At 53.4% G+C, this 19,968-nt stretch overlaps 4 protein-coding genes across 4 annotated transcripts; 3 read left to right on the top strand and 1 right to left on the bottom strand.

Annotated features, from left to right (window-relative positions):
* Window positions 1-982: 982 nt before the first annotated feature.
* CPAR01_10634 (uncharacterized protein) lies at window positions 983-1,615 on the bottom strand (the record flags this gene model as incomplete). The annotated part of the gene is made up of 2 exons (XM_060494894.1): window positions 983-1,526; window positions 1,593-1,615. 2 exons carry the CDS (start codon window positions 1,613-1,615, stop codon window positions 983-985), a joined length of 567 nt encoding a protein of 188 aa, XP_060347076.1.
* Window positions 1,616-5,964: 4,349 nt separating this feature from the next.
* CPAR01_10635 (uncharacterized protein) lies at window positions 5,965-6,663 on the top strand (the record flags this gene model as incomplete). Its single annotated transcript, XM_060494895.1, has 1 exon — window positions 5,965-6,663. One exon carries the CDS (start codon window positions 5,965-5,967, stop codon window positions 6,661-6,663), a length of 699 nt encoding a protein of 232 aa, XP_060347077.1.
* A 234-nt stretch (window positions 6,664-6,897) lies between these two features.
* CPAR01_10636 (uncharacterized protein) lies at window positions 6,898-7,182 on the top strand (the record flags this gene model as incomplete). The annotated part of the gene is made up of 1 exon (XM_060494896.1): window positions 6,898-7,182. One exon carries the CDS (start codon window positions 6,898-6,900, stop codon window positions 7,180-7,182), a length of 285 nt encoding a protein of 94 aa, XP_060347078.1.
* A 1,017-nt stretch (window positions 7,183-8,199) lies between these two features.
* On the top strand, window positions 8,200-9,541 carry CPAR01_10637 (zinc-binding dehydrogenase; the record flags this gene model as incomplete). The annotated part of the gene is made up of 2 exons (XM_060494897.1): window positions 8,200-8,402; window positions 8,470-9,541. 2 exons carry the CDS (start codon window positions 8,200-8,202, stop codon window positions 9,539-9,541), a joined length of 1,275 nt encoding a protein of 424 aa, XP_060347079.1.
* Window positions 9,542-19,968: the final 10,427 nt, after the last annotated feature.

The following is a 19,968-nucleotide window of genomic DNA, read 5'->3' on the forward strand; positions in this document are numbered from 1 at the left end:
ATATACAACATAATCCGCAAGACGAAGAAGCAAACCTGCAGACATCAAGTGCCACAGTTAGGCCAGGCCCCTGAGCCTGGCAATACTTTCTAGACCCTCTGAGAATTGAACTGCAGGGACATTGAATGCTCTTACATTTGGAGGACTCTGGTATAATTACTTGGTATGATTGGATTCGAAATGCAAGCCCTCATTTCTGCAAACTGTCTTTTCTGAGGCTGCCGTCTGCTTGTCAGCCCCACGATTACGGCACCTCTGGCATGTTCCTGCACCATGCCTGAACGATGACGACGAAACCGCAATTCCTAGTTCATTCTAAAGCTCAAAGTCTCGTCGTTGATACTTGAGTACACCAGAGTCTACCTGAGACGTGCGTTTGTCACCCAGCCGTGCAATTCAAGGTACCGTGAAGGCAGTACTGGACCTGGGGTATACGTAAACAGACACGGCGACAGGAAGCACGATGTGAACCAGCTTCTTACCCACGACTCGCCGTTCATCTCATCCTGAACTGAGCCTTTCTTTTCACGCGGTCCATTCCGCCCCAACATTTGATATTCTCCTCGGATAAGACCCTCACGTCACCCACCTCAACCCACAAAAAGCAGCATCAACAAAAATCAAAAACATACAACACCAGGTATTCGCTGGTCGTCACCGACCCAACTACTAATCCGGCCCTCATTGGCTTATCTATGGGAGAGCGGACGGGATCCCGAGTTTTCCAATGGGTATGGTCGTATGTGGCAGAAGTAGGGCATCGTGAGATTCAACTCGCCTTGCAGCGGCGCCAAGCGGCGGTCACCACAACCCTTTTTCGTGCAGATGTGAGTCGCTGCCGTGATTGCCACGGCCCGTGTATCCTATGGCATCAACTGCAAAGGCTTATTGCGACGACAAAAGTCTCAATGCAATGACTGTGGACCAGAGTGTCCTGTCCCATTTTCTCTGACTGACCGTGTACGCATGGGTGAGTGCCATCTCACTCGGATCGTTTTCTTTCTCTGCTCACACTTTTGAGCCTGTATCTTGAGGTAGCTCGATTTCCATTTGCCGTGCTAGGGTAAACAATTACGGTCTGGCTCTTCGCTGCAGCCACTTCGCGGCATGGGCTTGCAAGTTTCGCCTTGCCTACAATTGTATAGCGAGCGGCGCTTGCTTGTTCGATGCCACAACTCTTCGCTCGCATTGATGCCAAACATATCGCAGGCGACAGGCGAGAGTACTGACTCTTGTCCATTGGGCCGCGGGCACCACCGTCGAGGATTGGGGTGTAGCCAGCTTTGCCTCCGCGTCTCGGAGACCAACTGTCGTCCGATAGGTTCCGTGCCGGCTCGCCGATGGCCAGTGCGAAGCCACTATGCAACTCGGGCCCATGACGGCAAAAGGGTCTGAGGTTCGGACCTCGGTGAGAGTCCGTATACTTCCTCATCCATGGATGCTCTCTGCTCCTCCAGCTGGGGGCCGGGGCGAGGTCCCGAGCTCCCACAGTTCCGAGAATTGCTCCGCCGGCACCGTCACGTAATCTTGAAAGTAGCAGCGGGCAGCGGGCAGCTCGCAATTGAGTCATGGAAGCTGTTTTTCTTGTGTACCTGGGAGTTTTCTTGCGCTCCATGTCCGACTACCAACGCCGGGTGATGCGCGAACCACGATACGCAAGCACCGTTCGGACCAGGGTAGGAGAAATGGGGTCATGCCTGATCGTTTCTGGGTCTATCATCGCGCCGGAGCCACGTTCGGCGCAAACGCTCTGACATTTCTAGCCAGAGTGGACAACGGTGTAACATCGTTGCTCGTCTGCTTGTGAAGAATCGGATATTAAAAAGACCCAAAGAGGTCGAGCCAAAATTCAGGAAATCCACGATAAACCCATGATGAAAATGTCATGTTTTGACGACAAGCGCGGCTGATTTGGATACGGCCTAGAGGAAACAAAAGTCAGAGGTACCTGCATGTCCGTACCGGCAATAGGGAATGTGTTTCCATGTAATGTTTCAACGCCCTTGCTTGCAGACCCAGGCAGCGGGGATGAACTTTTTTGCCTCGTGATGCGTGCCAGGCTCTTGGAGTTACTGTGGGCTGCATGAAACGGCCCGTGTCCTTGATAGGCATTTCCCATTGATAAGCCACGATACGGATATACGATCAAGTGGGAAAGCTCAAATTTTCTCGTCCAATTCTAAACTCTTGGCCCTGGTCTCGGGCTAGAGCAGAAAAAGCATCTTGTGCGCGGGACCTTTGAATCTTTGAAGAAGAGAAGACAGGAAAATGCGAAATAGGGGTTGCCTGGTCTGATTTCTCTTTGGATGGGGGCGGCCAGGGACCACCACGCGCTCAAGGATCAAGGATCGTGGGCCATGGTCGTGGGGATTGGTGCTAGCGGCCTGCCTGCATGCGAGGAGATTCGGAATGGAGCCGTTTTCCTGTTTGGGAATCCAATGTTTCTCGCTTGACCGAGAAGTCGAAAACGCGATAAATGACCGTACTTGAGACTGGGTTAAGGCAGAATAGCCAGTCAGCATCGCGCAAGCCTTGGTAATGCTTTACGGGTGTCGTTGACTCGTGCTGGATGACGATCTTTCTCGCACCATGGTCGTGACTGTCGCATGAAATTTGAATAGCGTTGTCGTCTTAAGCCTTGCGACGATCGCCACATGAAAAAAATTCCGATAGCTAGCCGAGTAGCCATGCCGTCAACGGTATCCGTAGGCGGCCTCGCCAGACCAATGGCTGAGAAACTGATCAGAAGCGGGATGGCGGAGGGGGGCGTTTGACGTTTGTAGGAACAGGCGGCGAGCTGTAATGCAGCTTCCCTTGAGTATCCCCATTCGCGGCAGATAACCCCGGTTGACTTGGACTGCTGAAACGGGATTATTGGCGACACGGCTCGGCGCATCGGCTCCTTGAGCGTTTGCTTGGTCTGCCGGACCGTCGAGCACACCGGACCAATTAAGACGGGGTCACGTCTCTGTACTTGTAGGGAAGGCATGGAGCTTCAAACGGAGGCCGGGTCATGGCCGGATTGCCAGGATGTTAGAGAGAAGGTGATATCTTGTTGGCGGAGCTGGTTGGATGTGGTCTGCTAGCTCAGGAACGGACCTAAATCATGGTATTAGGCGGCGCGCGGCGTGGACATGGGAGTCAGTCATGGCCCGAAGGAGAGAAAACTTGGAAGACATGGTGTGATGGTTTTACATTTGCTAGACCCAGCGTAGTCGAGACAGAGGAACGCAAATGTTTAGCAAATGACTGTGGTGTTGTTCCAAGGAATGCTCGTGCAGATGACAATCCGGTGTTGGCGCTGTAAATCTACACGTCGTATTAGAGTAGAAGGGAGTAGCGGATGGGATTACCGCGTGCCAGACAAAGCTGTTGAGACGCGCCAGTATGCATCCATCAGACCTTGATCGTGATATGTATGGTGTGCAGCAGTGTGGACTGAGTAGTGCAGCTAAGAGGGTGTGGTGCAAGTTGTGCTAGTGCAGGTTCACGGACAATTTGCTGCAGGCGTCGACTCGGTGCATCTTGGATCGTGTTTCTCTTGCATATCAGTGGCTGTGAAGCCAAGCTTTCCACGTCTTTTGCCGCAGCTTTGAAGGTAAGAGTGTGACAACCATGGACGGGACGGCACAGTCGAGAGTATGGCAGAGTTGGCACTAAGGTATTCGTATGGCAGCTGAGAGCAAAGAAAGCCCCTGCTGCCAATGACAGGCTCTGTGACTCGGGAGACACCGCCGATCATGCTAAACGTTTGACGTCTAGTCGAATGAGATGAATTTGCAGTGGAAAATAAGGTAACAACGTTTGGTGATTGGAGAAGTCGATAATGCGAACTCTAAGATTACGTGTTGCACGTCGGGAAATATGCACTTAGGTAAGCAATGTTCATGCAGCAGGCAGTGGCATCCAACCTAAGGTAGGTAGGAGGTACCTAGCTGGGAGGGGCGATGGAGGAGGGGAAGGGACGGACGGGCATGACGGGCAAGATGCCACGGGCACTACTAACTTTTGTTGCCGCGGAAGGAAGAGAGATTAGAGAGGCAGGCACGGTTGGTGCATTGGAAATGGCAGGCAGTGGAGGCAGGCAGGCGCAATTGCAATTGTCAATGTCAGTGCCACTTCCAACTTTCACGTGGGCTCTCGGTCCCCGTTTTCGTCTTGTGCCTACCTGATGAGGTCAATCTTCGCACGGTTGGAAGAACGGACGTCTGTCTTATGTAAGTAAACAAGCAGAGTGCCAGAGCTATCCAGAATGGGGGGCACAGATGTTGGTAAAGGTCCAGCCCGGCGCCTCAATCTGGCATCTCAAACTGCCATCCCAGCAAGGCGAAATGCCAGGTTCAGGTCGCTTCCCGAAAAGATCAGAACACCAACCTGAAGCAATGGGGCTCCGGGGTTCATTCGTCTATGAGGGAGACTCGAAGGGAGCAGAAGAAGAAGAAGAAGGAGAAGGAGAAAAGCAAAGGGGATCTACGGAGTATGCGTACTCCGTACGATGCGTGGAATAATCCGCAATTCTGCTTCGCGCGGACTTTGATCACTCGGGGGCAGAGGCAGAGGAACGAAAGAAAAAAAAAAAGGAACAGCGGAAGAAAAGACGAAGACACCGAGTTGGCAGGCGTATCCTTGTCAGACGACCTCACTTGCGTACCCGGACACCTCTAGGGGCCCCAGGGTGAGTGCAACGCCATCCCACCCGTCGGGGAACGACCTGGCAGTTCTGGTTACTGACAAACACGCAAAGTGCTGGACCCCTGCAGGACATCTCAAATCCAATCCAACCTATCCATCCATTCACCCATCCAGCCCAGTCCAACTGGACGAGCAGTCCAATCCCATTGCACAATCCCGCCATCCAACGCCCACGCCAGCACCAAGCAGCACCAAGCACCAAGCAGAAAAAGCACCGGGCAAGCAAAGGGAACGAACCAAGGGCAATCATCCACCTCAGTCTACTGTCTAAGACTGCCCATCCAATTCAATTCCCATTTGACCCCCGACTTGCCGTTCCATTCTTCTACTCCACCGTCCCCGGGCCTTTCTTCCTCTCTTGGGCCTACTTTCTTTCTCACTCGCCGTCTCGTGTCGTTTCGTCTCTGGCCACTGCAGCTCCCCACGTCCTTGGAGCCCAACTCGATTCGACTTCAAGTAGAGCCAGCACCGCTGTTTGTGCCCTCTCGATTTGCCCAAGACTTTTCAGTCTTCGCCCTCACTACTGCTCAGCCTATGGCTACGATTCAAGGCCAACTCAAACACCATCGTGGCTCGATACGACCGCCTTCAACCTCGTCGTACCGATACCTAGAGACCCAATTCGAATCCCAGCACGGCGGCTGTACATAGCCCGAACCTGCTGCACCAATTTACCTTACTCCGTACACTACCTTACCTGCTTCGTACTCCGTACTGCGAACCCTGCATTTATACGAGTACCTGGTACTGTACACTGCATCGCCTGTCCACCATTCCGCCTGCTCCTTCGTGCGCCACTGCACAAGACGAATACCCAATCTCGCTCTGAAGCATACCCTGCATGCTGCCCGTACCGTCACCAACCTCGACATTCACTCTCTCAGAACCCTTCACAATTCGGCTCCGTTTTCCCTACGAAATCCACCAGATCAGCGGATCCTTCCCTACGGATACCACTCCTCCCAGACTCTCTTACGTCGCACTCGCTCTCTTCTCGTCCACAACATCCACGCTGTCCCACCAGACCACAACCCGCACTCGCACTGGGTCCGATTCGACTCCCCCTGCAGCTCCGTACAACGACACACGCCACGGGGCGAACCGCACACACTGCCTGTCACGCGTTCGTTTGTCGAGCTGGCTGCTGGCGGATCCTGCAATTGCCATTTGCAAACCTCGCCTTTCAAACGGACCCATCCTGGCCCAACCTCGCTTTTGCATCAACAAAGTCAATTGATGACACAAACCTTCTGATCCGCACCATCGCCCACCATGCCTTCCACCGGTTCTAAACGATTTGAGCTCCCCAAGCTGGACTTCAAGTTCGGCTCCTTGACCGAGGGAACCAACATCCCCCCGCCGCTCCCCAGCCCTGTCCAGGAGGTCCCCACGCCTCCCCAGACCCCGCGTGTGAGCGAAACCAAGGACTCCGGGTCCGCCGTCAAGGAAAAGGTCGAGGACAAGACAAATGGTCATACGGCAGCAGTCCCAGGCTCGCCCGCCACCACCAATGGTACGAAAGGATTCTCGGATGACACACCACTCTCTCCAGCAGCGTCAAGCAGACAAGGCAGCATCCGTCGTCTCTTCAGCCGGACATTACTGAACCAAGCATATGCAGAAGGCGAAACTCCGTCCACCCACAATCGTCCCATGAGCCGTAGTCAAGGCAGCATCATCGACGAGAAGAAATCGAAGCGAAGCAGTGGTTGGTTCAAGAGGTTGAGGACCAGCGAATCCTCCCCGCCACAAAAGCGATCCAGTGTCGTCTACGAGCACCCCAACGTCAGCGAGACCAGCAGCCAAACGCAAAGCAAGCCGCAGATCCCTCAGTCGCAGGCACAGGCACAGGCACCTCAGGTCCAAGGACCTCCGCCGCCCATGATCCCCGAGCTAAGCGCCCTCCAGGCCAGGCTGGACGTAGGGGACGGGGGCAGTCTTGGAGACGACTTATTCAAGAACATCAAATAATTACTGACTAGATGCGGACAAATTCCGACACTAGTTATGACTAATATCTGCAGAGCTGCCGGTTTTTGGAGTCGGGAACCGGCTTCTTTGTCGAATGCGAAAGAAAAACAAACCACCTTATATACGCCGACGAGCGAACGACCGAATCCGAGCGGATGCACCAATACGATTTCCTAGCGTTTTCTTCAAGTTGAACTTCATTTCGAGCCAGGGCTGGGAGACGAAGAGGCGGGGATGGAACGGAGCAGATGTGACAAGGAGCGGAGGCAAGATTGGAAGAAGTTATGCAAGATACCCAGCTCGCGCCGCGGGCTCATTCTGACATACGTTGTTTACACTTTCTTTGTTTTGTGTGTTTCTTTTCATCTCATTGCGCTGTCTGGGAGGTACAGGCACCATGGACCCCAAATCTCTTTTCCTTGCGGGCTTATTGGTCAAACCCTTTCCTACTTCTACGACTTACCTTCTAATGTACATGTTGATGTTTACGGGTTTGATGGAGAAGCTTGTAGGGGTTAAGAAACGGTGGCGAGGCTGACGACCGATGGAGGAACGAGAAACAACTCGAGCTCGCGTCAGCTTTCACAATGGCACGAGACAGTGTGCAACTATCAATTGGCGAAGATGCTTTGGGCTTAGCCACGATGGCTGAAAACGCCATATCACGGAGCAGTTGGCCAAGTGCATCCTGATGCCGCTGGTGCTTATGTGGCAACCGCAGCAGTAATAGAGACTACATTTTACCACCTACACTGAGGTTCGCCACGTTATGAATGGGTGAGAATATCAGTCGGCTTGTAAGGACCGACGCAACGAAGCGAACTTGGTGAGAAAAGAAGATGGTGACAGATGGACCCCGCGTCATCCGAACCTGACGCTATGGCCCCTTGAACACATCATGTGGCGAGAGGCTTGCATCTGCAGGTTGTTCTTAGCGCGCAGAAGAGCCTAGCAAGGCCATGGCTAGTTTTTTTCTGCTGGAGAACGATGCTGCAGCAAAGTAGATCGCTAGAACATGCCACCATGCATTCTCGACGGTCCGCTGGAAGCTCGCTTGTACCTGTGCGGAATAGCGTGCTGCCGGACCATCTGTCGTACACGACCATACCATATTCCCCGTGGGTCCGTTGAATACCCGGAGCCGCCGCCGTTCATGTTTAGATTCCCTGGACGGCGTGCCGCGTCCGTCCCTTTTGCCGGAGCTGTTGTGTGGCGGTGGGAAGCTCGAGCCAATCGCGGAAACGGCGGGGACCACCGCCCCTTTCCTGTGCGGCGTGCGGCGTGCACATCCCAGGGGACGGTGCTAGTGGGCTGATTCGTCCGTTGTAATGGAAGGAACCTGTGGACGTCATTGTGAGACGGAGCTCCAGCTACCGGTCGCCCGTTTGCCGAGCCAGAGCCGGGACCTGAAGCTTAGAGCTACGGTTTTTTTTTTTTTTGTCCCGCGATTAAACGTCACTTTTCCATAACCACCACACTGCGTCATCGTGCCCAATTGCCGACTAACTGTTTACAATTGACACAACCAACACAACAATGGCGGCGAGCTTGCGCACAAATACTGCGACGACGGCGCTTCGGCCGCTGACCTCGGCGCTGCGACCGGCTGCGGGCCGAACGGCGGCGGCGCAGTACCTACTCCCCCGTGTTGCGCGACGATACAAGTCCGGTCCGTACGGGTATACCCAGGCCAAGGCGCTCGTGTTCTCCAAGGAGGGCGAGCCCAGCGACGTTTTGCAGTACGTAGTCCGCCTTATCACCCACCGTCCAAACGAATAGAGACAAAACTGACACTTACGAAAACAGACTACACACACACTCCATCTCCCCCTCGATCCCCTCCTCCGCCGTCCTCCTGCGCGCCCTCGCGGCCCCCATCAACCCGGCCGACATCAACACCATTCAGGGCACGTACGGCGCCAAACCCCCCTTTACGCAACTCATCGGCACGCCCGAACCCTCTGCGATTCCCGGAAACGAGGGCGTCTTCGAGGTCGTGTCCGTGGGATCCAAGGATTCCGGGCTGAGCAAGGGCGACTGGGTGATTCCCAACGCCAGCTCGTTCGGGACGTGGCGCACGCACGCTGTCGCTGAGGCGAAGGATGTGATGAAGGTTAGCAAGGAAGGGTTGACGCCTACGCAGGTTGCGACGGTTAGTGTGAACCCGTGTACGGCGTACCGGATTTTGAGGACGTACGGGCCGGGGGAGATTCGTGCGGGGAGCGATGGGGGCATGAAGGCTCTTGATCCGGGGAGTGGCGGGTGGTTTATTCAGAATGGGGCGAATAGCGGTGTTGGAAGGGCGGCGGTGCAACTGGGTAAGTTGTGGGGGTTGAGGAGTATCAACGTCATTCGGGAAAGGGAGACGCCCGCCGAGACGGAATCGTTGAAGGAGGAGCTGACGGGGTTGGGCGCCACCGTCGTGGTGACGGAGAAGGAATTTCTGGCGAGGGAGTGGCGGGATCGGCTTGCGGAGCTGACCCGCGGAGGGAGGGAGCAGGTCGGGCTCGGGTTGAACTGCGTGGGCGGGAAATCGGCGACGGCGGTGGCGAGGAGTTTGGGGGAGAGCGGGACGATGGTTTCGTACGGCGGGATGGCGAGGCAGCCCGTCATGTTGCCTACGGGGTTGTTGATATTCAAGGATATCAGGTTTGTCGGGTTCTGGTTGAGTAAGTGGAACGAGAGGGATCCTACGGGGAGGAAGTTTGCGATTGAGGACGTGTTGGGGATGATTAGGGAGGGCAGGTTTAAAGATGTCCCTGTTGAAGAGGTTCCTTGGAGCTGGGGTACTGAGGAGGGGGTTTTGCAGAGTGCCGTTCAGGGGACGCTTGGTGGGTTTAGGAAGGGCAAGGGGGTTTTTGTTTTTGGGGAGACGTGAGAGGTGTGATGTGTCAACTGCTGAAGGATGAGGTCGTGTTGATAGAGGTGCGTGCGGTGTTGTAGGATATGAGATTAGAGACTGCAGATGCAGCCTGTATGACAAGTGGTCTTCCGTGAGAGGTACGCCATGCGAATAGGTAGCTTGAAATCAGGCGTGGCTTACGACCGGAGACACTCATTGAAGCCAGCCTTTGACGATCCACGCTCACGGCTCAAAGTCTTGAGTGTCGTTATCATTACCTTGAATCTGGGAGTTGAAATACGTGATGTTACTGGAATGGTGTTTGTGAAAGAGGTGTCTGTGCGCATAGCCATTCTTCGCTCTCGGGTATGTCCGTCATAAGCGTCACCTTAACAGTAGCGAACAAAACAGGTGCTTCCCCTTCAAGTTCGCAGCGATTTGCTACTACATCGATATTTCTGATGACTTGAACGATTGCTATACCTGAAGAATTTTGCCGAGTGCTGCTTGAGATATTATGTAATGCGCAGAGTCAACGTTGGGGGTCTGGTCTTTCAGCATGGTGTCGCTTTTGATATCTAAACGAAAGGTATCGTGCTCTTGAGAGGATTGAATCCCACATACGGAACTTGTGCCCCTTGGACGTCGCCCAAATTCTTGAATTATCCACAAGGTATTTGTGATTTCAGCAGTCTTCAGCAGTTCGGAGTCCTCCCGTCTACGATGTTTGCATTTTCTGAGTGGCGGGATGTAGATTTTGTCTTGGACGCCGAGACATAAATAGTACTGCCCGGAGACATGACGAGAATACCTATCAAAGTGATACACTGGATAGAAATTCTTTGGTATGCTTTCATTCACGCACTCAAGCCACGACAGAATATGAGCGGGTTAGGTACATGTTTCACGGGCTTGAGTCTGAACAAATTGCAACTTTTTGACGTAAAGGACCTCCTCTTGTTCTGCGTCTCCTGGATAAGGACGTCGTCGTTGAAGATGGAGGAATAAAACCCACGCGTGTAAGATTCCTTACGGAGAGTCCCGGGGCATTGAGAAGATATAGCTGCGTCGGTGAAGCAAGTATTGTGTAGATTGTCTCCCTGGAATACACGGATACTCTTCATATCCTAGAGTGGGCAGATGCTAGGTTCCACGCCAGGGCAGATGCCAGATATCCAGAGCTCTTGTATAACACTTGCTGTCCCGTCTAGTTCTGGAGTCAAGCAAGTGTTCTGCCTATCTTTATAGTCATGACGACTATCAGTGGAAGCTTGCAGGTCGAAATCGACAGATCAGTCCCTCGAACAGGCATTAATTTAGTATCAATGGAATTTATCTCTTTCAAATCACTCACTCGCTTAAGCGATATGAGACTGAGCAATCCTGAGAATACCATCTTTGACCCAGGCACTCTTCTCTCCCCGTTTCCAGGAAAACTACAAGACGCGGGTACCACGAGACTCATTCACTTTGTCCCTCGGCTATGTATCATTATTCATTCAGTCACCCCCTACAATAGAAGTACAACGAACGCACGACGCCCGAGAGAAAAGAGGCCTTCGAAATTACGACGCGGGCCTAGAGCGACGAGAGGACAGCTGGACATCGAGTAGAGTGGAGAGAGTATACCAGTCGGAGGGACGAAGGCTGAAGAAGCCGCGACGGCGAATGAAACCCAGAGAGAGGCTGAACGTTTTCTATATTCACAATTACGTGCCGCCGCGGAGGACCGTTGAAGACAGGAGCACGACGTGGAAAGTCAAAGAAAGAGGATTCGAAAGGCAAGGGTAGTGAACGATTAGAAACGGCCAATGATGATCGCAGATGATTCGATATTATTACAACATATCGGTTAGATTATGAAAGCAGGACGTTGATGTATCTTAGGTCGTCGTCAATTCTTGATCATTAAATACTGTTTCGGAAGAATTAGCGTACAGGCAGCTCTATTCGTAGTAGTCGGGGGGTCATATTGAAGTCACGTCTTTCATTTAGCAACCTCTAGACTTCTGACGTCGGTACCACGTAGTATGTGAGATCCATCGTACCGAGGGTGTCAACGGCGACCGCAGCCGCCGGGATGCTGTATTCAAGCCCACAAGACTCTCACACTTCTGCGAACCAGCGTCCTCTCTCACGCTGGCATTCAACCTTATACTGTAATGGACTGTCCCTCTGAAGAGTGCTAGCCACGGAAGACAGTCATTAACACGAAAACGCTAGGTTATGATGAGCGGTCAGAATGGTGGTCTTCGACCGCACGAATCCAGCAAGCTGCATGTTGGGCAGCTCAGTAGAGAGCTCATTCCTTGCCCTCGTGATTGTGGAAACAAGAACATTTACGGCAACATGATAGCTATGCTGCTCTGGTCAACCTGCAACTAGGGGGACTTCTTCACAGGCATGGTGTCCAAGTATAATCCTTTGCAACTCGGCCGTTCTCAAGGCTCAGATAGTGTCCGAGTCGATGAACAGGACTTTAGAGCTCCAACACCAAGTACCGGTTCTCACGATGTATAGTCTGGCAAATCTACTTCATTTCCTCGGAAGCAAGCTAGCAACTCGTTTTCATGTCTATAGGCTTTTGCCGAATTCTTCAACCTCTCTATTCTTTCTCTTCTCAACCCAATCCATAGGCCACTGCAACTCGCATCTCGCAAACAATCGCCGTATTCACCTCCCAAAAACCCAGACGCGTCTCTCGACCCAGCCAGGGACCCTGCCAAACGCGTCGCTTCGCCCCGCCCAAAGAACCACGAACCGCGTCGTCCCCCATGTCATCGTCACCTCACCGCCGACCAGGCCTCAACCTCGCCCCAAGAATGGCCCCAGGACCCCTTTTTTCAATGTCTCCTTTGACTCTCCAAGGCACCCAAGCAAACTTCCTGCCCAGTGCCCACCTTACAGTTCCCTCCCATCTCCCTGCCGCCTCTTCCCAATCTTTCCCCCCCGACTCCCGGGTCCCTGTTCACTTGTGTTTCTCCAACTCGAGCTCTCTCCTTTCTCTAGCGCGGGTCTTCCACCGCTTCGTACGGCGGCATGGAGGGACATGTTCCCTCCAGTCCTTCCACTGACGTAGAGTAGCATCGACACACATCGAGGTGTCATTGTCAACCGCGTGCGCCGCCCTCTCCACGCCGAAGAGGTCGCAGTCCTGGTTACCCGAACCGGGACTGTTCCACGCAAATGGCTTTCTGCCCATCAAGGGTTTCAATAGCGCTCCCTCTGCTATAGGTACCTACATCCTATAGCTATAGGCTTGCCTCGAGTCTTCTCGAATAAGGTACCACTGGGTATTTACGAGGACCCAAGCCCGTTTCCACTTCCAATGAGCCCTTTCACAAGATTTGGTGCCGGGTCATTCCCCAACGGGTCCAACGGCGGGACGCTTCTCGAACACCCAGGCCCCGGCGGCAGGTATGATAAAATAGCTTTATCCCGGAGACTTGCTTTATCGAGACAGCAATCGGGGATACTGGTGCATTCGTAGAGGATCAAGGGGGAAAAAGGCGCCCCCACGTGGAGATTGGAAAAAGAGAGAGTGAGGAGGAGTGCTCAGGCTGTGCCAGGTTTACGGCAGCTTTTTTGCTTGCTTGCCTTAAACCTTGCACCATGCTTTGGAGACCTCAATTCAGAACCGGCATGGATATCCATGCCAAGGGAAAAATACCACCCCAACTATTATTCCCTGAACGGCACCGGAGTCGAAACCTCGCGCTCTCCTCTCTCTCTTTTGTCTCTCGCGCACCTTGGGACCTGCTCGCATGGCCTCTAAATATAGTGGAATGATGCCTGTCGCCGATACCACTGCATGATGCAGGGGGAAGTTGCAAAGGGGAAGTATCCACGGGTCGGCTTTCCAATCTTTCCAAAGACTCACCCTTTCTAAACCTCATTCGGTAGGAAAGCAAACGTGTCAGGGGGAGCCTGGAGCCTGCTGGTGCTCTTCAACGGCGGAGAATGGCGGCGGGTTTGAGTGGTTGAGTTCCATCCAACCGGCTGGTGGGATTTTGTATGGCCGGGGTGGTCTGGCCAGGAAGTTGGACGCGATGTCTTTGGACTGTCACTGCTACGCGCCTCCCCTGCTCAGATTGTGATAACGTCAAGTTGAGGTCACGGAACATACCGTTCTATGGGCATTGGGGCGATATGAGCAGTGCTAGTTGTGCGGGGTAGAGTGAAGCATGTTCAGTGAGGGCTTATCATGTTTGGGCTTTCGTAAACTTGACATTGATTTGGTTCAGCCATGGTGCTGCAGTAGAGGGTCGAAGTGGAACGCCTCGAGGGGCGGTCATATCGTTCGTCTTCGTGAAAGATTCGTGCTCTCATGCCGTGCTACCTACTATTAGTATCAGAGAAAATCCCATCTATGTAGATAAGGCGTCTTCTTAATGCAAAGTTCAACTTTCGTGTCCATGTCAGTAAATATCTGAGCCGTCTTACGTCTCGACAGCAGAGTCCCTAGGTGAGGCCAGCCGCAAGAGTAGTCGATAAATGAAACATGGAGACATAGCCTCTTCTTGATGCTGGCCTTCACGTTACCAACTTTACTACTCTCAATTAACGTCTATGTAAGGGCTAATTGCAATGCTCGAGGGTATGCAGCCTCAGTCATGTGATGAATCTTTTCATATCCATCCCAAAAGGTCCAAACGCGCTGGAACCGTGACGAAGCTCGCCACGCGGTAAACACTTCAAGTGAAGCCAATATATCATCCGTTCCAACGAATTATCTCCATAACCAACTTGACCGCCCGCACTTCGTTGGTGGTTTAAAGACCGGCCTAGACGCCGCGCGGCAGCGCCTTCGGGCGGTGAAGGCGAGTCTTGAGTCGTGATCCAGTGGAGGCGGTGAGTCGGTTCCGTCAAAGTTAACCGCCGCAACGTCCCAAAACCTACCCACCCAAAGAGCTTTTGAGACATGCGAGCATGCTCGCGGAGGCTGGCGTGGGTATCCGTATGCTTGCCAACATGGCATCGCATGAACGATTAGGAAAACGCGGGACGGGACCCATCTGGCCACGTCCCTTCCGAGCTCCCGCGCGACGTTCAAAATAAGGAAGCAAATGGACCAAAACACTCCGCAAACAGTCGAATTGTCTCGGACGGCTGTTATGGACTTTTCCCTGAGGCGAGTTGCCACTCCGCCAACGTCCGTATCGTGTCATGTGAAGGATTACACGCATGTGGCACCCGTAGGATATCGGTGAATGTCTGGAATATCTCATGGAGGCTGTCTCGCAGACAGAGTGTTGACCGAGACATATGCAAGATCCTCGTGATATTTGCCATAGTTTCAGGGCGCCGACGTAGTCGTTGCGAGGGTATACTTACTAGCAACAGAGGAGCACCTATACATCATATTCAAGGCGCCATCCTGCCTCCCGTTCACTCACCACATTTGAGGCTGGTTTTATGACATAGGGCCAGTTACGTTTGCTTCCCAAAATTTTATCATATTTCATTATATGTGAGGTCTATCGAATTCCATTTCCAAGTTGTCAACCGGTATTTTTTCGGAATGAAAACATCTGGAGCTTGACAGGCTCGCTCTGAGTGATAGGCTGGCTACTATGAGCGGCCGAGACAGTTATTTCTGGGCGATCTTTGGAGATATCGTGCTGTGCCAGCTCGGCGGAGTCGATTGACAAGCACTTTGGCGGATATTCACACAAATCGTTTATTAACCATGCACCACGTGTTCGTCAGGGTCAAAAGAGCGCGCACAAATTCATGTTTAGACATTGTTCCTCAAGAAAATACTTGCCATCACGAAGACCTCGCTGTATCCAGGCAGTCGAGCAATATAAAATAGTGGTGGCTGAAGACGAAAGGCCACGAGGCGTTGTGAAGACATGTCCTGATACGCCTTTTCTTTCGAGACGACTATGCGTAACAGCTCGATATACGATGGTTAGTCGAATGCTGTCCGAGTCTGTGGATCTAGAGCGCAGAAGCAACTTGACGTGAAGTCAAATTTGAGTCGAGTACATGGCTCAAATGGTTTGACAAACGTGACGTCGAACGAATGTCGTCAATTTTCAGGGTTGGCTCTAGAGTCTGGGAGCGGCGTGGCTTGCAAGGATTCGCGCGACCAATTCATGGAGGGACGAATGGCTCGGTACGAGGACTGCAGTCGTCTTGTGAATGGCTACGAAGAGACACATGGGGGAGGGAGGGACAAGGGCAGACAGTCCTGGTTCGTCCCCTCCCCTGATTCCTGCGGTCCTTCACCTCCCTGGCCGTGCAGCGCAGCCTGGTGCCGACAAGTCTTGTGGTGCCTGCAATGCGTGCGCACTGACATGCTGCACATCTCGAAGTTTCCGAATGTGCAGAAGGTCCACTGGGACGAAATGAGATTTAGAAGGACCATGAAAAGCCCCCGGTCTTCCTTTGCCGATAAAAGGCTCCACTTAGGGCCCCGTCATATCCTGGCACACGCGTCAGGCGGCACAAATCCTGTCCAGTGAGTTGGAGACGATATGGAGAGGTCGAGCTGGCCGACAGCATCGCCGCGAGCTGCTCCGCACCGTTGAGCCGAAGCGTGACGATACCGGAAGAGGCAATAGTTGCTAGCCGGGCTGGCCGCCGTTTTATGGCGTTGACTGGTGGAACTCCCGCTGGGCTGGCAACTAACGTGGCAGGAATGGCGTTGCAGAAAAACGTTGTGGCCGTTGACAGCTTTTGTCTATGATTATGAAGGGAATATCCATGTCTCTGGAATGCGCCAGCGTCGGCGAGGTTATGCTGATAGCATACGGATAGATGGACTTGTCATCGACTACGTGCCGCGTCCAAGGGGGTGCAGTGCCTCTGGCGTGATTGGAGGGGCCGCCGGGCCCTGAGCATTGTTGCGCTTCTGTGGATCTTTGATGGCACTGTGACCTGTGTGGGTAGTAATCCGAACGCCCGCTCGCGACGCTAGTGGTGTTCGCTCTTCCTGCAATGTTTCTTGTGACGGCGTTGCCGTGGTATGATGAGCAAGGAAATTGCAATTCCCGAGACGATGAGGGACAGAAGTCCGCTGCCCGACATGTCACCGTCGACATACTGCGTAGACTGCGGTCAGCGTCAGATGCGGTCGCTGGCAGGAATGGATACACAAGTGCCTCGAACGTGGAGATTGACGTTGAAAGAATGTTTAGACGTTGCCAAATGTTGCAGCATACCCGCAAGGCTCGAGTTGGCCCTTGGGATACTGGGATTCCTAGGCCCGTATGCCCTGTGAGCGGGTACGCGACCAGGTAGCTCCTAGAGCTCAGGGTAGCTTAAGAGCCACCAGGGTCATCATCCTCCCCCAGCTTGTCGAGTTGGAGGTCGGTGAGCGTTCCTTCACGTTCTCTAGGCTGGTGGTGACTTCATTCCAAGTGTCTGGCTGAGCCGGGGAGGACATCAAACTTGTCCGCGTCGTAATAACAACCGTATGAGGACCGATACCTAGTCCGTTTAAGCTCAATATTCAGGAAACCCGTTCGCCTGGACAATGTCAAGTGAGACCCGTTTCGCTCAAGCTTCGCGGGGTCTGCCAGGCTTGCCAGGTTTCTCTGGGCTGTCAGCGACGTTGGAGAAGCCGGCCCTGGTCTAGCCTGGTGCTCCCTCTTCACCGTCCAAACGGGTAGCCCATGCCGGACGGCGCCCCTTGGACGCCCACCCGCAGCAGCCACGCCCACTTCCCAGGCATGCCAGTGCTGCCCACAAATTGGCCCGCAACACCCCTGGCCAGTACCAATGGCCCCAGCCCAAGGACGCAGTGGCAAGACCGGTTTCGCGCCACTCGGCTGGGTTGAGAAGACGGCTGGGGCGCGGGTAGGGAGTTCCCTGACCGACTGTTTAGCGAACACCAAGGCGGAGCCCAAGACATTATGTGGCGCTGGATGGAGAGAGACGAAGAAATTGCAGGTCAGGTACGGACGACTGAGCGTTCTTTGTACCGCCAACGACAACCCCACCACAGCGACTTTTGGCAACGTTGGCGGTCCAAAGATGGACTTCATGATGCTAGGAATCGCTTCCACAATCGTGTCTCGGCTGTGGCTTGTTGTCGTGTCGAGGCTCTGGTGGACGGCTTGACGGAAGAGTATTATCGTGGTGGTAGGTAATCTTAAGTGTAATTCCACCGTTCCTTCGGTCTAGCTCCGACAAGGACCGCTACGGGTCGTCCCAGGCGGGATGCCAAATTCTCCGACATGACCAGGCAATGTTGATGTCGAAAGCGACAATCACAATAGGGTTGAGATGTCGAAGACTGCTTGTGCGATATAGCTGTTGAGGATACAAGACACCTACAGCCGGGGGAGCAGGGCTGTTCATCCATGTGTAAAGCCCCGGGTCAAAGGACAGTGTACTGTGTAGGTATATCCGTCTGTGTCTGTGTTTTCGGATCTACACAGTAAGAAGCGTTGGCCGTGAAGCGTATCCCGTCATTGAACGCCTCCAAGTGCGTGCTGTGTAGGTAGGGAGACCGGATCTGAGTGAGGTGTTGCTACTCTATTACGCAGTGTCACGAATGGAAGGAAAGCTACGAACCTAAGGCATCATCTAAGGCTTAGATACCTTACCTTACCTGCCTGACCCTCAGAAGGAAAGGACGCACATGCCTTCCTCTCTAGGCAGGACATGGGATCTGGAAGGAAGATAGCAACTGTTCTTTCTACCTGAAGAGGAAGTCGCGATTTTGCGATGAGATGGATTGACAGGTGCGCCTTCCATCCATACGAACATGGAACGCACCAGCCTCGTCCTCAGCCACAATGGGGCCTCCTTGTCTTTCACCCTGTCACCACCGCCCAACTTCCAACTTCAAGTACCAAAAATCAAGCACGCCAGCGCTGCAGCCATGCCATAAGATTCCCGTCGAATACATTCCATGACAACCGGATGACATTGAGTCAAATGTCAAGGCCTAACTGGATGGACCTTTGACAAACATTGAGCACGCAGGGACGTTGTCTGCATGCATATGCACCCTCCATACGAGCGCACCCTACTCATAGTCTCATACACTAACTCGGTAGTATTCACATCCCCACCCATTTCCACCAGCCCGCACATCGTCTGTATCTTGCCTGCTGCATCTGGTCTTCGCAGTTCGTCCTTTCCGCTAAACTTCGATCGTCACATCACACTATATTCGACGAAGCCCGATGGAGGTTGGGACGAGTCGACAAACTCGCCTCTGGCATTGAGAAACCAAAACAGCCATGCATATGGGGGCTGGAGGCGCTGTTGGGAAAAAGCAAGCAGACGGTTAGCCAGAGCCACAAGATTGAGCTCGGTTGCAACAAACCACCAATAACGTGTCGAGCCTGGCGAGGACCCAGCTCCGATTGTGTTTGACGTTGGGCTTCCGCCATCGTCTTCAGAGGTGACGCCCGTCCCTTTCGCTTTCGCTCCCTCTTCGGGCCCCATCAGGATTCAGGTTTTCATAAAGGAATACCCGGGAGACTTCCGCGGCGCGGCATCCGTCCGAACTTCCAACTCACTGCCATCGGACTCTTGGACCATCTTCTCCAAGTTATATGGGATACGAAGAGCGTCCAACTAAAGATTTGCACAATTTTTGATGTCAAGAAATGAGATTTTGTCCTCCGCATACTTTCGCATTGTATCAGACGCCGTGCTGAAGAGACCACAATACGGGAGCTTATAAATAGACCCTGCTGTTGAGGAACAATGGGACGCCAGACTTTGGGCTGGGTAGGATGATTCAAATCCCAGCGTTCGAGGCACAAAAATAGGTGCACTGGACTGACTGCCCATCTCTTGATGCAGATGCAACCATCAAACGCAGACAGACCAGTTACGAGAAGCTACGTACCTCGACGTTGGTGGGTGGCACAGGAGGGAAATGGAGGAATTTGCACAACCAGCCAAACCAATGGCGACCGACCCGACGCAACTCAGCAGAGTCTATCCCAATTAGGGACAAGATGTCTTTGTTGCCGGCACCACATTCTGTCGCCTCGTGGAGTATCGACATTCATTCACCAGCCACTTCCAGGAAGCCCTGTTTCTTCAGGAGGCCTTCGCCTACGGCAGACACATGAGGCATCTCATTTTTCAACCCTAGTGCGAGACAGAGAGAAAACCCCGATACCGAGGGGATGACGGTTACGCGCTCAAGCAATGTGGCTGGAACAAAGTCGATCTCCGGCCTTTCTATGTACCCCGTACACCGCCGCCGCCGCCGCCGCCGCCGCAACAGAGTTTCTGGCACATTAATATGCGTACATCGGTCACAAGCTCTCATCAGCATCAGCGACTGATCAAACTGGGAGGCCGCAGGCGGCATTACGTACGTCCAATTTAAACGTCGGCCTGGCGTCGAACCGTCTGAAGCCAGACTGATTTCGCCATGACCGAGAAGGAAGAATAGTCAACGATGCACCCCGTATGCGTGGGTGACGAAAGAACCTTTACCCGAAGTGCAACGTTTCCCGCACCCAACGACTCGCCCACAGCTT

This window comes from Colletotrichum paranaense, assembly GCF_030867605.1.
Source record: "Colletotrichum paranaense strain IMI 384185 chromosome Unknown Scaffold_8.1, whole genome shotgun sequence".
NCBI classification, from domain to species: Eukaryota; Fungi; Ascomycota; class Sordariomycetes; order Glomerellales; family Glomerellaceae; genus Colletotrichum; species Colletotrichum paranaense.